The sequence below is a fragment of the Macaca thibetana genome, chromosome 16 (assembly GCF_024542745.1).
Source record: "Macaca thibetana thibetana isolate TM-01 chromosome 16, ASM2454274v1, whole genome shotgun sequence".
Taxonomy (NCBI): domain Eukaryota; kingdom Metazoa; phylum Chordata; class Mammalia; order Primates; family Cercopithecidae; genus Macaca; species Macaca thibetana.
In genome coordinates, this window is record NC_065593.1 from 65,397,083 (window position 1) to 65,409,110 (window position 12,028).

Here is a 12,028-nt window from a genome sequence, read left to right on the forward strand (position 1 = left end):
CACATCACTTGAGCCCAGGAGTTCAGGAGCAGCCTGGGCAACATGGTGCAACCCCCATTCAGAAAGAAAGAGAGAGAGAGAGAGAGAAAGGAAGGGAGGGAGAGCGGGAGGGAGGGAGGGAGGAAGGAAGAGAACGAGAAAAGAAAGAAAAGAACCTTTTCTGAATGAAAAGATACTCTCCGTGTGGAAATTAACAGACCCGCCTCCAGGTACCTGTTCAACAAGGTTGAATCTTCAAAAACTTCAAGATCTTCCAGGAAGAAAGGAGAGATCATGTTTAAAGATACGAGACTGGCTTTGAGTCCCGTTACGCCAGCCAAGGAGAAGAGAAAGGTGGGGGCAGTTCGTATACAGCCAAGAGAAAAGTGACTTTTATTAAAGCCTGGATCCACAGCCAAGGAACATTTGTCTTTAAAATACCCATAGTTTCCCCCAAACCAAATTCATATGTTGAAGACCTAATCCCCAGTACCTCAAAATGGGACTGCATTTGGAGATAGGGCCTTGAAAGGTGATGAAGTTCAAATGAGGCTGTTAGAGTGTGCTCTCATCCAACCTGACTGGCGTCTTTATAGGAAAAGATTAGGACATACAGGGACACTGGAGGTGTGCATGGAGGGAAGGCCATGTGGGGACACAGGGAGAAGAAGGTGGCCTTCTGCAGGGCAAGGAGAGAGGCCTCAGAAGCAACCCAAGCTGCTAACACCTTCTTCTTTTTCTTTTTAGACAAGGTCACCCTTTACTCTGTCGCCCAGGTTGGGGTGCAGTGGCGTGGTCTTGGCTCACTGCAGCCTCGACCTCCTAGGCTCAGGTGATCCTCCACTACATCCAGCTATTTTTGTATTTGTTGTAGAGACAGGGTCTTGCTATGCTCTTTAGCCTGGTATTGAACTCCTGGGCTCAAGTGATCCCCCTGCCTCAGCCTTCAAAATTGCTGAGATGATAGGTGTGAGTCACTACATTTGGTCGATACATTGTTTTGAACTTCCAGCCTCCAGAATTGTAAGAAAACACATTTCTCGCCAGGCGTGGTGGCTCATGCCTGTAATCCCAGCACTTTGGGAGGCTGAGGTAGGTGGATCACTTGAGGTCAGGAGTTCGAGACCAGCCTGGCCAACATGTGAAAGCCTTGTCTCTACTAAACATACAAAAATTAACCGGGCGTGGTAATGTGCGCCTGTAGTCCTCGCTACTTGGGAAACTGAGGCAGCAGGATCACTTGAACAAAGGAGGTGGAGGTTGCAGTGAGCCGAGATTGTGCCACTGCACTCCAGCCTGGGCGACAGAGCGAGACTCCATCCCCAAAACAAACAAACAAACGAACAAAAACTTGGGTGTTGTTTAAGCCACCCAGTCTGTGGTATTTTGTTATGGCAACGCTTGAAAACTAATAGAGTCCAGGAAACAATTTGTCAACCAACTTCCAAACAGCAAAAATCATACATAGGCTTGGGAAGAAATGAAAGACACGTGAGCAATAACTATCCTCAGATATTAACAAAGGATGATTGATAGACAGTAAGATCAACCAGCACATCAAACGTGTGGAGGGAATTGTTAGGAAAGAAACTCAGAATCTCAAAAAGGATTTTCTTTAGCTAAGATATTTCAGCAGATGGGTGGGTAGGGTATGGAGGGAGAAGGGAAGAACAATAAACTGAAACCATTTAAGTCTTTCTCTCCTCTAGAAGCCAGTTGAGAGAGTGGCAGATTTAATAATACTTTTCATTTACATTTCAGTGACATGCTTACCAAGGCGATTATCACTTCATTTTATTAAAGGTTACACAAATGCTAAAAAGAAACTGTTACCGTGTGTGTGTGTGTGTGTGTGTGTGTGTGTGTGTTTTGAGTTGAAGTTTCACTCTTGTTGCCCAGATTGGAGTTCCATGGTGCTTCCATGGTGCAATCTTGGCTCACTGCAACCTCCATCTCCTGGATTCAAGTGATTCTCCTGCCTCAGCCTCCGAGTACTTGGAATTACAGGTACCCACCACCACGCCCAGTTAGTTTTTGGACTTTTTAGTAGAGATGGGGTTTCACTATGTTGGCCAGGCTAGTCTCGAATTCCTGACCTCGAGTGATCCTCCCACCTCTGCCTCCCAAAGTGCTGAGATTACAGGCGTGAGCCACTGTGCCTGATCACCTAATGCATTTTATTAGGAAAATGTGATACTGATTCTCAACTCTGATAAGCCCAGCACTAGAAAGTTCTAAGCAATGCAAAAGATCCCCGAGAGTGATTTGCCTCTTTGCCTCTAATCTTCTACATCTGAGAGCACCTGCAAGGTGTGGGGTGGAACAGACAATGGACCAGGAACCAGCAGACTTGGGTTTGAGTCTCAGCGTTGCTCTTGAGCAGCTCTGGGCTAGGGGCATACCGTTTAATCTCTCTATGTCTCAATTTCCTAAGTTTGTAAAACAGTTCCAATACTCCGGATGCAGGGGTGTTTGAAAACACGGATATTGCCCTAGCCTGTTGGTATAAGTGAAGTTATAGGAATATTAACACCAGGGTTATGGTGGCTCAATGCAAAATTGTCTCAACCAGCCTGGCCAACGTGGTGGAACCCCGTCTCTACTAAAAATACAAAAATTAGCTGGATGTGGTGGTGGGCACCTGTAGTCCCAGCTACTCGGGAGGCTGAGGCAGGAGAATCACTTGAACCCGGGAGGCGGAGGTTGCAGTGAGCTGAGATCACGCCACTGCACTCCAGCCTGAGCGACTGGGTGACAGAGTGAGACTTCATGTCAACAAAACAAAACAAAACAAAACTGTGTCTTGAAAGAGCCTCCCCAACAGTTTCTGGAAGTTCCTGGTTTCACTGGTGCTCAGAGACAGGTGAGCCAATCTTACAGGTGGCCTCCTGGAAGACAGCCCCCCAAGACAGCTGAGGAAGGCATCCTGTCTCTGGCCTAGACCCAGCTGCTGTTGCCACCCATGGAGACACAGATGCTCTTCCCTGATACTGGGTTCTCTCCTGCAGGGTCCCTGCAGGTTGTTCTATTTAGTTCTTCATCCATGGAACTTTGTGCTTTCTTCTCGTGTCCGCTTCTGTAGGGCAGGCTCAGGCTGGGCTGGGGCCGACATTGTCCCCTGCCTGGGGACACATCTGTGTGTGCACATGGAGGTGCGGGCAGCGGGGGGTCCTCAATCCTCAACAACTGCTCAGGGTCAGTGTAGACCATCCTGGAGCAGAAATGTTGGGTTTACAGGTCCTCAATCCTTTCTCTGAACTCGGCACCACATGTGTCTTGGAATTCAGAATATGTCAGAGCAGAGGAAGGTGCTGTGTGGCTCTGGTGGTGTGTGTTCGATCACAATCTGTGGGGTGTGGACAGCCGTGCATGATCACTCCACTAGCAGTCCCGGGTGCGGCTGGCAGGATTCACAATCACAGGACAACATCAGGACCAAAAATCACCTCACATCAGTTCAGGTCACATTGTGCCACTAAATGTGTTTGTGGCAAAGTTTGGAAACATGTTTTGGTTTTCAGAGCTTTTTGGAGTTGAGAATCATGGCTAACACATTGGAGACCCACATTATCCTCTTTCTGGGTTAGCTGAACCTCCCCATCTGGACATCCCTGCTCTGGGGAGAAGCAGAGAGGCAAAGTGGAAAGCCAAGCATTGATTCTGCATTGACCATGTGCTGGGAGCATTGATTCTGCATTGACTGTGTGCTGGGAGCACAAACAGCTCTTTCACTGATGTCATCCCACTAAGAGGGTGGGGGCAGGTCTGAACCTCCCATTCAGGACAAAGGTCAGCTCAGCCTGACCAGGAAACAGAAAGTGGTACTGGCTGAGCGCTAATGTGTTTACCCACAGCCTGAGCAGGTGGGAGTTCCATCTGCTAATGCCTCCCAGCTGCCTCTCTGGGATGGTGGTGCTGAGACGAGAGAGGGGCCCTGGAGAGGTTCCCTGGAGAGGCTGGAGGTGCTGAGCAGAGCTCCTCATGGCCCTGATCGGCTCTGCCAACTCCCGCTTCCCATTGGTGGAGGAAAAGACCTTTCCCCAAGGGATGTGGACTCGGGTCACTCAGCAGAATCTCAGGGTCATCTCCAGCTAGGTCCTCCTTTCCTGTTCTCCTAGGACCCTGGGTTAAGAGACCATTTTCTTTCTCCTCATTGGCAACAACAAAAACTACAGCCCCAGTGCTGGTTCTGGGCCCATGAACCTGTTCTGGCTTAGGGCAGGGAGTAATGTGGAATCGAACCAGCGTGTTTGAGACCTATGGGGCTGTGTCTCCTGTGGCTGGACAGACATGGGCCTGGGCTCCTCACATCTGATTTAAGATCACCCCTTTCTGGCTGGCCCTGGGGGCTTTTGTCCCCCAAGCAGTCCCCTCCCATTGCTCAGCTCAACCTCTTTGATTCCCCCAGCCTAAGAAATGCTTTAAGTCCTGAAGATATCTTCCTTTTCAAACTCTTGGCATTGCCACTGGGAGCTGGAGAGGTGATCCATTCAGGGAATGAGAGACAGGCACCAGGAAAGGGGGGTGGGCTGGAGACAATTCACATCCATCCATCCATCCATCCATCCATCCATCCATCCATCCATCCATCCATCCTTCTGTCCATTTTTCCATCCGTTCAACCAACATGTATCTGCATTCATGATGAGCCAGGCAAAATGCCCCCCTCAAAGGAATGCCCACAGCACTGATGTTATTAGCCTGTTCCTGGCAGTGCCCTTTCATCTTCCCAGGAAATAGGGATTGCTGGTGAAGCAAATGTGAGCGTCGGTTAAGTTGTCCTCCTCTCTACCTGGGAGCCACACCCAAACGAGTAGCCTCACCCCCACCCAAGGAAAGCAAGGTGTTGATAAACGTTTTTTGAGCACAACCTCAAAGGCCCCAGTACATGTGGCCATGAGCCACCCTGAGCTCCCCAGCTGGGCCCCTTTCTCTACACTTCTGCCCCTCTGGGGAGTCCCGGAGGCTCTATCACAGGCTTTGCCGCCATGCCCTCTGGCTGTGATGCCAAAGTGCAGGGCAGGTAGGCATCGTGGATGACCTGTCGGACAGTGGCCCGGAAAGTCTTGCTGACAAAGCAGTAGAGGCCAAAGTTGACTGCCGTGTTGAGCATGGCCACCATGTTGGCCACATCCAAGGCCAGGTGGACCCTCCAGTCCCGGTGGACAGGGGCCACATACATGTGGTAGAGCATGACAAAGACCCGGGGTGCCCACAGGAGGGTGAACAGTGTGGTGATGCCCAAGAGGATGGCTGTGCTCTTGCCCACCCGGGGCTGCAGCCCACTCTGGCCCCTCCTCCGTAGACGGTGGATGATGGCCGAGTTGGTGACCAGGAACACACCACAAGGGATGAAATAGACAGTGAGACAGTGAGCCCACTTGAGGACCTCGTCCAGAGTGCTGGGTGAGTCGGCGTCTCTCCACACGTCCAGCCACCAGTAGAAGGGGATGCCGGTCAACAGGGCAGCACTCAGGACAGCAGCAATGGCCCGGCGGGTCCGGCCTGGGGACGAGGCGGCCCGATGGTGCAGGGGGTGGCACAGGGCAGTGTAGCGGTCAACTGTGAGCAGGATGGCGATCCAGACTGAGGCGTGGTTGGCAGCAAACTCCAGGATATTGGCCATGCGCACCACAACCTGGGGCACCTGGCGGGCCAGCAAGGCTCCCTGCAGGAGGAAGCCCGCGAACACGATGACCACCTGGATGATGATATCCGAGGCCGTGAGTGCCAGAAGGTAGTAGTAGGAGGGCTTCCTGGTCCTGGTGGCAAGGCGGCCCAGGGCCACTGCGGTCAGGAGGCTGACTGGTGGCAGCCAAGGTCAGGGAGGGGAGAGGCAGAGGTATCAGAAGACAGTTCAGACTCTGCTTTCCAAGGTGTCGCCATCGCCCCTCCCCATCTGCGTGTGCAGAGGCTGTGCTGGCTTCTGTTTTTTCTCCTTCCGGATCCTTCTGAAACCCCACTTTGCCCAGAAGGCAACCCAGGCCACCTCTGCCCTGTCCATCCACTGCAAGCCACTGGCTGTACCCCAGTTATACACAGGTAAGTGCACATGGCAGGGTGTCCTCAGAAGCCACCTGTCCTGGCTGGGCGTGCTGGCTCACGCCTGTAATCCCAGCACCTTGGGAGGCCAAGGTGAGCAGATCACCTGAGGTCAGGAGTTCCAGACCAGCCTGACCAACATGGAGAAACCCCATCTCTATTAAAAATTAGCCAGGCATGGTGGTGCATGCCTATGATCCCAGCTACTTGGGAGGCTGAGGCAGGAGAATCACTTGAACCTGGGAAGCGGAGGCTGCAGTGAGCTGAGATCACACCACTGCACTCCAGCCTGGGTGACAGAGCGAGACTCCATCTCAAATAAATAAATAAATAAATAAATAAAAGAGAAGCCACCTGTCCTATGGCATTGTCCTTCAAGTCCTTTTTAGGTTTTCTGTATCCTCCAGAGTGGAGGCGTCCCTGGACACAGACATGGGTTTAGCTATCAGACTTGGAGAAAGCCCCAGGGCCGAGACGACCACCCATTCTTCCCATATCCGTGCACCTACCTCTGCCCCCAGCTCTGCTCTCTGAAGGCATGGGCAGCACAGGGAGCTTGGTACTGAGCTCAGCCAGTTCCTATGTGAATTTTGCTATCCTAAGAGGGTGCTCACTGCTGGGGAAAACTTGGGTTTAGCCGTGAGCACCCCCAATCCTAGCCCCTTACTTTTACTCCCCAGTGACCCAGAACACCCTGACAATGGCAAGGAAAGACCAGGGGTCTATGATCCAGGGCCTCAGGGGTCAACACAGAGGACTGGCACCCATTGAAGAAGGATCCCCATTTCTGGCCAAGCCCAAGTCCCCAGACCCCAGCTCTCCACTCACCAGGCAGCCCCAGGCCCAGCAGGACACTGTAGTAGATGACAGGGATGACGCCAGCTACACACGGGGACCTCTCTGGGATCTCTGGCCAGTGGCTTTCAAACTCCTGGCTCAGCCCGCTGCCGTTGGGTGTGGGCAGCAGGGTCACTCGTGGCTGGCCAGCTAGAAGGGGAGGACGGGCAGAGTCAGAGCCTCTGGTCTATTTCTAACCTGGCTGGGCAGCAGCCCCGCCCTGACCTGGGGTCTTTCTAGTCACCCTGCTCTGTGCAGACCCTCTAGTCAGACCCAGCTGAGTGCACTGTCTGTTGCTGTGAGAATTCTTGCCGAGACCACCCTCACCCCCACCCCACCTCACCCCACTCCCTCAGTGGCCTGGCTCCCTCACTGATGTGAAGTCCATGGCAGCACGGTCTGCTGCCATAGAGACCACTGCTCCCCATGGGTCCTCACCCTGCCTAGCAGGGGCTCTGAAACAGGATCACGGGGGCACTTGTGGAGATGCAGGCTCCTGGGCCTCCTCTGGGCGGGCTGGGCCAGAGGGTCTGAAGCGGGGTCACAGCAGCTGTGCTTGTCATCAGCATCTGGGCAATTCTGACCCAGGTGACACTGGCCACACACAGGGACCTCTCTGGGAGGCCCACAGTGGAGGCCCCAGGGCTGCACAGCTCCACTCAACAGCTGTCCCCCTCTAAGGAGAGGCTGTTGCTAGGACCCCCTCTTTTCTAAGCTAAAGAGACCCTCTTCAGAGGTGAGCACCACTAAAGCTGGAATGGCCCAGGTCCACAGATGGGGAAACTGAGTCCACAGGGGTAAGGTGGCTGGTCTAGGATGAGCACCTTCCACTCTGGCCCCTGTTCCCCTGAAACCACACTGCACGTCTCTTTCAGGTAGAACTCCAGTTTTTCGTTTCCTGCTGCAGCCCGGGGGCTCACTGCTCACTCACTCTCAGCTTCGGCCCCTACTCCACCCTCTAGGTCCCTAACCTGCCTCCTGTTCCCTTCTGCCTTCCCACCTGATTGCCCCCAGCACACCGTACTTCAAGATGCCTTACCTGTCTCTGGTCCCTCAAGCCCCATGCTCTGGGGCCCTGAGTCCTGGGTCACCTGTGGCTTTTCCTGAGGGTCCCCGCAGCTCTCTGTCAGCATCGCCAGCTGCACCTCTCACCCCTTGGCTCTCCAAGTGGTTATTTGCCCCAGGATCCTTCCCGAGACACTGAGCCTATTAGTGCAGGGGGGTGGGGCGGGGGAAGGAGGAGGAAGGAATCGGTGGGCGGAGGCACCGGGGAAAGAGCGAGGGTAGCTGCTGGTAGAGCAAACCAGGGTCCTCTAAGGCGTGCAGGCAGGAGAAGGGGTCGGGCTGGGCAGGGGCTTCAGCTTCGGGAGAGACGAGCTGAGGGTGGCGTGAGGTTCACAGGTCTGTCTACGCCTGGGGGAGCAGGAAGTGAGGAGAAGAGGCAGGATGGCAGGATGGGGGTTCTGGGGGGCTGCCTCCTGCCCCGGGGCACTCTGTGAGCTGGCCTGGGCTCAGCTGGGGTCACATCCTGAGGCTGAGGACTTTGGGGACAGGCAGAAGGACTCGGGGTGCTGACTCTGAGCATCCAGACTGGGAGGGAAGAGAGAAGAGCACCTCTGCGAGGAGTTGGGGGAGTCGTGCCAGGTAGGAGGGTTGAGGCTGCCACAGACAGGGCTATGATCCCAAGAGGCCCAGGGGACCAGGTGTACAGGGTCAGTCCTGCAGTGACCATGGTGGGGGAGGTGGGGGCTGCCCCCAGGGGCAGGATGACAGGCAGTCGTGCACAGGGTGGGGCATGCCCTGGGAGCAGCCAGACCAGGCTGCCTGCAGCCGGTGCTGGGAAACCACAGTCCTGCAAGCTGTTGTTTTCCTGGCCCTAGTGAAATGGATCATCCCTCAAGAATATCAATCCCTGGCAAATAAACACCAGCCGGTGCCGGTGAGCACTCAGAGGCCAGAATCTGCAGCTCTGGCTCCCCTGCCCTAGAGGAAGAGTGACTGGAGCAGCCCACAAGCAGGCACCCGGTACATACACACCCCATAGATGGCCTTGGGAGGAGAGCTCAGGTCCCCCTGGAATCACCTCCCACGGCCTGTCCTCTGGGAATGCAGCAGAAAATATGGCAGGAAATATAGGGAGCTTCCCAGCTCTGGGAGTTAGATCTCACATCGGAGCCTGGAATCCCCCGCCCCAACACTCCCTCAGATACTCACAGCAGAGGCTCTGCTACCCCCTGGTGGCCACATCCTGATCCTGCAAGCCTGAAAGTCGCATGGTTTGGCCAGGCACCCTGGGCGGCGCAGTGAGACTGGAGAGGGAGCTGCCTGCTCAGGAAAGGTCCTCTGGTGGAGTGCTGGGACCCCAGCCCCAGAAAGTGCAAGGAGCACAGATGACGCCCCAGGCCACCACCTCCTTGCAGCGGGAGGCTAGGGGTGAGAGAAGGCAGGACCTCTCTTCAAGGAGCTGCCATGGGTGAGGGGCAAGGAGGGTCCCCGCCAACATTTACCGAGTCCCTACCCTGTCCCTACACCTTGTTTTTTAAATTTTATTTTATGTATAGATATATAGAGAGTTTGGGGTCTCGCTGTGTTGCCGAGGCTGGTCTGGAACTCCAGGCTTCAAGTGGTCCTTCTGCCTTGGCCTCTCAAAGAGCTGGGATTACAGGTGTGAGTCACCATGCCAAGCCCACTTTGTTTTTTTGAGGGATATACACTTGATTGGAAACTTTAAATATTCTTCAGACAGAACACAATGGTTTCAACCAAGGCTGTCACAAAACTAGAGCTCTCTGGATTCAGAGAGAGGAGAGGGAGAGATGGAGGAGGGGGACTAAGTTTGCTAAAATTATGCCCCATGCACGTCCTTCCAGCAACTTAGAATCCCACCCCATAGAAGGTCTGTTCTGGGAGACGGCTGGGTTCACCTGGCAGAAACTGCTGGAGTCCTTGGATGGTCTTTTTTTTTTTTTTTTTTTTTGAGACAGAGTCTCGCTCTGTTGCCCAGGCTGGAGTGCAGTGGCGTGATCTCGGCTCACTGCAAGCTCCACCTCCCAGGTTCACACCATTCTCCTGCCTCAGCCTCCGAGTAGCTGGGACTACAGGCGCCCGCCACCATGTCCAGCTAATTTTTTGTATTTTCAGTACAGATGGGGTTTCACTGTGTTAGCCAGGATGGTCTCGATCTCCTGACCTCGTGATCTGCCAGCCTCGGCCTCCCAAAATGCCAGGATTACAGGCGTGAGTCACCACGCCCAGCCCCTTGGATGGTCTTATTCGGAGGTCCCAGTTTCCCCATGTATGACCTGTGAAGACCTCAGCCACCTGGAATGGCTGAGCCAAGAATGCTGGCTTTTCTGTGCATGGGACACTATTGATTTGTTTTCCTCAGTATATGCTTCCGTACCCAGGACAGCAGTGATGTCCTGCAGGGAAGTGGGGTCCCACTGGATCTTGTGCATCCACGGGCAACATCATAGTACTCATTGCTGACAATGCTGGGATCCATGGTTCAAGAGGTGGAGCCTGGAGATGTCCGGTTCAGTGCCAGCAGCAGACAGGACAGGGCAGCCAAGTCATCAGCCAGCACACAGCCTGTACAGACATCAGAGGTCCCTTCTTGGTGGTGGCAATTCTTTCCTACATGGTGTGGTGTCAGTGGCCAGGGTAGGCTGCTAGCCCACGGTGGAAGGGATTCTATCCACCAAGGCAGACAGCTCTGAGTCAGCCTGGGCAAGGTGAAAGATGTTATGAAGACCCAGCCATACACTTTAACTTTTTTTTCTTTCTTTTTTTTTTTGAGACGGAGTCTCGCTCTGTCACCCAGGCTGGAGTGCAATGGCGTGATCTTGGCTCACTGCAACCTCTGCCTCCTGGGTTCCAGCGATTCTCCCGCCTCAGCCTCCCAAGTAGCTGGGATTACAGGTGCCCGCCATTATGCCCGGCTAATTTTTTGTATTTTTAGTAGAGATGGGGTTTCACCATGTTAGCCAGGCTGGTCTCGAGCTCCTGACCTCAGGAGATATGCCCACCTGGGCCTCCCAAAGCGCTGGGATCACAGGCATGAGCCACCGCGCCCGGCCACACCTTGACATTTTTGGTCTCTGAAGTCTTCAGCTCTGATCAGTCCAGCCAGAGCTACCAGGCATGAGCACAAGGGTCTCTCTCTTTCTCTCTCTCTCTTTTTTCCTTCTGCCTCCCCACACCTCAAGACAGGGTCTCACTCTGTCACCCAGGCTGTGGTACAGTGGTGTGATCATAGCTCACTGCAGTCTCGAACTCCCAGGCTCAAGCGATCCTCCTTTCTCAGCCTCCTGAGTAGCTGGGATTATAGGCATGCGCCACCACACCCAGCTAATTTTTGTATTTTTTGTAGAAACAGTGTTTCACCATGTTGCCCAGGCTGGTCTCGAGCTCCTGGGCTCATGCAATCCACCTGCTTTGGCCTCCCAAAGTGCTGGGATTACAGATGTGAGCCACTGCACCTGGCCAAGGATTCCTTCTTATTTAAGGTTTTTTGTTTGTTTATTTGTTTGAGACAGAGTCTCGCTCTGTTGCCCAGGCTAGAGTGCAGGGGTGCAATCTCAGCTCACTGCAACCTCTGCTTCCAGTGTTCAAACGATTTTCCTGCCTCAGCCTCCCAAGTAGCTGGGATTACAGTCACCAGCCACCACACCCGGCTGATAATTTGTATTTTTAGTAGAGACAGGGTTTCACCATGTTGCCCAGGCTGGGCTTGAACTCCTGACCTCAAGTGATCCGCCCGCCTCAGCCTCCCAAAGTGCTGGGATTAAAGATGTGAGCCACCGTGCCTGGCCTCATATTTATCTTTATGTGCTCCCCTGAGTACACGGGTCCTAGAACTTAAACCCATGATTTCCTGTCCCCAATCCAAGCGGCCCAGTGACTCAGGGAACCCTAAGTCAGGACAGGAAGCACTACAGATGCAAAGGAGGATGCCAGGTAGGGCCAGGCTGCGTCTGGAGCCCACCCCTCTGAGGTGTTATCACAGCCCAGTGTCTGATCACCCCCTTTGCAGATTCAGAAACTCTTCATCTGATCCCAAGCTTGCAAGAGTTTTTCCATTGCTTTTATAATACTAGAGATTCCTTGTCCAAAAGGATCACTTATCACAACGGAAAAAACTTCCCCCAAAAGACAGCATGGGCCGGGC

General features: G+C 53.8%; 1 protein-coding gene across 1 annotated transcript; it reads right to left on the bottom strand.

Annotated features, from left to right (window-relative positions):
- Positions 1–4,581: 4,581 nt before the first annotated feature.
- On the bottom strand, positions 4,582–8,660 carry GPR142 (G protein-coupled receptor 142). Its single transcript, XM_050764396.1, has 3 exons — positions 7,898–8,660; positions 6,850–7,008; positions 4,582–5,784 (listed from the first exon to the last, which is right to left on the bottom strand). Exons 1-3 carry the CDS (start codon positions 7,989–7,991, stop codon positions 4,913–4,915), a joined length of 1,125 nt encoding a protein of 374 aa, XP_050620353.1. The 5' UTR covers positions 7,992–8,660; the 3' UTR covers positions 4,582–4,912.
- Positions 8,661–12,028: the final 3,368 nt, after the last annotated feature.

What these genes read in the sequence shown, in the direction of transcription:
- GPR142 (XM_050764396.1), bottom strand. Translation starts at nt 7,991, where the DNA reads ATGCTGACAGAGAGCTGCGGGGACCCTCAGGAAAAGCCACAGGTGACC. An exon ending in GCTTGAGGGACCAGAGACAG is followed by an intron (nt 7,009 to 7,897) that starts GTAAGGCATCTT and finishes CTCCCCTTCTAG; the next exon opens with CTGGCCAGCCACGAGTGACC. An exon ending in GCTGGGCCTGGGGCTGCCTG is followed by an intron (nt 5,785 to 6,849) that starts GTGAGTGGAGAG and finishes GGCTGCCACCAG; the next exon opens with TCAGCCTCCTGACCGCAGTG.